General features: G+C 35.7%; 1 protein-coding gene across 1 annotated transcript in view; it reads left to right on the forward strand.

Moving 5' to 3' along the window:
* The window catches only part of FAM81B (family with sequence similarity 81, member B), a 68,763-nt gene that overhangs the window by 56,844 nt on the left and 9,458 nt on the right, over nucleotides 1-2,461 (forward strand). The window contains exon 7 of the mRNA XM_008585535.1: nucleotides 905-1,011. Within this exon, the coding sequence (XP_008583757.1) occupies nucleotides 905-1,011 (107 nt within the window). The remainder of the gene's footprint in view (nucleotides 1-904; nucleotides 1,012-2,461) is intronic.

The following is a 2,461-nucleotide window of genomic DNA, read 5'->3' on the forward strand; positions in this document are numbered from 1 at the left end:
TTTAAAAAAAAAAAAAAAAAAAAAAAAAGGATATCTCCTGTAATAATTATTCAGGTGTTATTGATTGCCCACCCAACATTTTTCTATTCAAACTCTTCCACTGTTCACCATTTCCTTTTCTAAAGAGAACTCTGATTTTATTAAACGGCCCTCTACTCCACATGACCGTCTGTTTCAGAAGCTGAATTCTGTTTGGCCAAAGCCAATCATGTAGTTTCACTGTCCTTGACAGTGATTAGTTTAGGTGTGATTATGTGCTGCAATGCTGCATCTGTTTTTCATCCAGTTTTTACCTAAAGGAATTTTCTCAATGTTGCTGGCAATGTGGCAGGGACTCTAATCTTAAATTCCAGAACTGAAATTTGTTTTTCCTATCTTTATATGCCCTAAGTTATTTCACTTGGAATTCACTATGTTAATGTCAGAATACTATCTAGAAATCCTTCAGGCCTAATCTTAGGCCAGTCATGTGTGTTTTCCTCAGAGCCTAATTGCGCATTTAAACATTTATTCTATTAGTATTTGTTGAGCATTTACCTTTAGTCAACTAATGTGCACTGAGGATATGGTGGTGATAAGATATAGTGGCTTACATTGTGACTGGGGAGACAGAAAGCTAACCAAATTAACAAATCAATAAACAAACTAATGGCAATAGTATGTTTTTCTTATATTATTAGGTAGCCTATAACCAAAAAGAATATTATCGAGCAGAATGGAACACTCCCTTATAGCATGACTATAACTGTGAATTGTACTCATTTGAAAAAAATCATTTCCAAATGTACACATAGGCTCACGTCTGTATCCTGGCTCCTTTAGGAATAAAGTTAGTAATAAATTAATGTAAGTGCTGATGGTTTTGTTCACACTCACAAAAACCTCTCTCTTGTACTTTCATTAGATAATGCAGCTCTTAGGAAAGATAGAGACTTCCAGTTCTGAGCAAATCTCAAATTTAAAGATGGTCCAGGGGGATTATCGCCACGAAATGGGCCTTTTGGAATTCAAGTAAGTGAATGGAAGATTTTTAATTCCGTTAAATGCATTCCAAAGAGTTTTGCCTAATGAAAGCATTGCCATTAAATAAAAACCTATCCCAGGAATTTGAACCTGGCCAAGAAATAAAGGAGCAAACTGATGCAGAGAATATTCTACACTAAAGTTAATTTATACAATATTCATAATAAAAGATGAAATATGAATATTAATTTTGTCATTCTCTTTGTTTAATATCTCAAGTGAATTGACATACTTATTTCAACCCTTCCTATAATTTTAACTTATCACCAGTTGGATATTAGAATGCCTCAGTCTATATACCACTATTGAATGTAAATTGATTCCCTGAGATGATCAAACATGAGGCGTTTTCAAAAGGTTCATGGAGAGATGCACATTATCTTTCAATTCTATTTTTCCACAAATTTTTTGAAGTACCTTCGTACTATTTTTTAAAACAGTCTTGACATACAAGCTTTTCTTTTAAGATTTCCTCCAAGATACTCAATTTACTCTTTTACATTATCCGTTTTGGAGACCGGTCTTTATTCCATCTCAAATGGGAATTTCCCCCTACTCAGTGGAGAATGTAGTAAAGGGAACAAGACTCCACAAACATTCAAAGTACCTGCTGTATTAGTCCGTTTCTGTTGCTTATAACGAAATACCCAGAACTGGGTTATTTGTAAAGAAAATGAAATTTATTGCTTACAGTTTCATAAGTCCAAAGTCCAGGGAACACTTATTGCTTACAGTTTCATAAGTCCAAAGTCCAGGGAACACTTATTGCTTACAGTTTCATAAGTCCAAAGTCCAGGGAACACTTATGGTGAGGTCCTTCTTTGGTGGTGGCTTTACAGCAATGCAATGTTCTCATATGGTAGGAAATGGCAGAAGAAAAAGAGAGTTTCTCATGTGCCCTCCTTTTAAAGCCCTCAGAACCACGTGCCTGACCACCATTATTAATCCATTCACTCCGGCATGGTCCTACAATCTAATCACCTCTTCAAGGCCCCACCTTCCAATTACCATAATACTGGCCCTTTTATTCTCAAATCTCCCTTTCTTGTTTAAATGACCACCATTTCCTGGTGTCTTTGGTGCAGGCAAAGGAAAATTCTAGTTACTTGGATGATATTACCTTACTGCCCCACCTTGTACTCTTCTTTTTCCTCTGTGTTCCACACCACTTGGGTTTAATGCCTTGGTCAAATCCACTATTCTGATAATACTCTGCTTTCTCTATTTTTCCCTCTCTCTACTGTATTTTATTAAATCTAAGTGTGATTGACTATAAGATGCACTGTTATATTTTTGTACCTCTAAGACATGAAGCTAACAATTAAACCATAACATACCATCATTTGAAGACACCTGATTCCAAACATGTTAAAATGGAAAACACGTATCCTAGAAATCAATTAAAAACAGTAGTCATGGGCCGGGCCAGTGGCGCACT

This window comes from Galeopterus variegatus, unplaced genomic scaffold (assembly GCF_000696425.1).
Source record: "Galeopterus variegatus unplaced genomic scaffold, G_variegatus-3.0.2 Scaffold3613, whole genome shotgun sequence".
Lineage (NCBI taxonomy): Eukaryota > Metazoa > Chordata > Mammalia > Dermoptera > Cynocephalidae > Galeopterus > Galeopterus variegatus.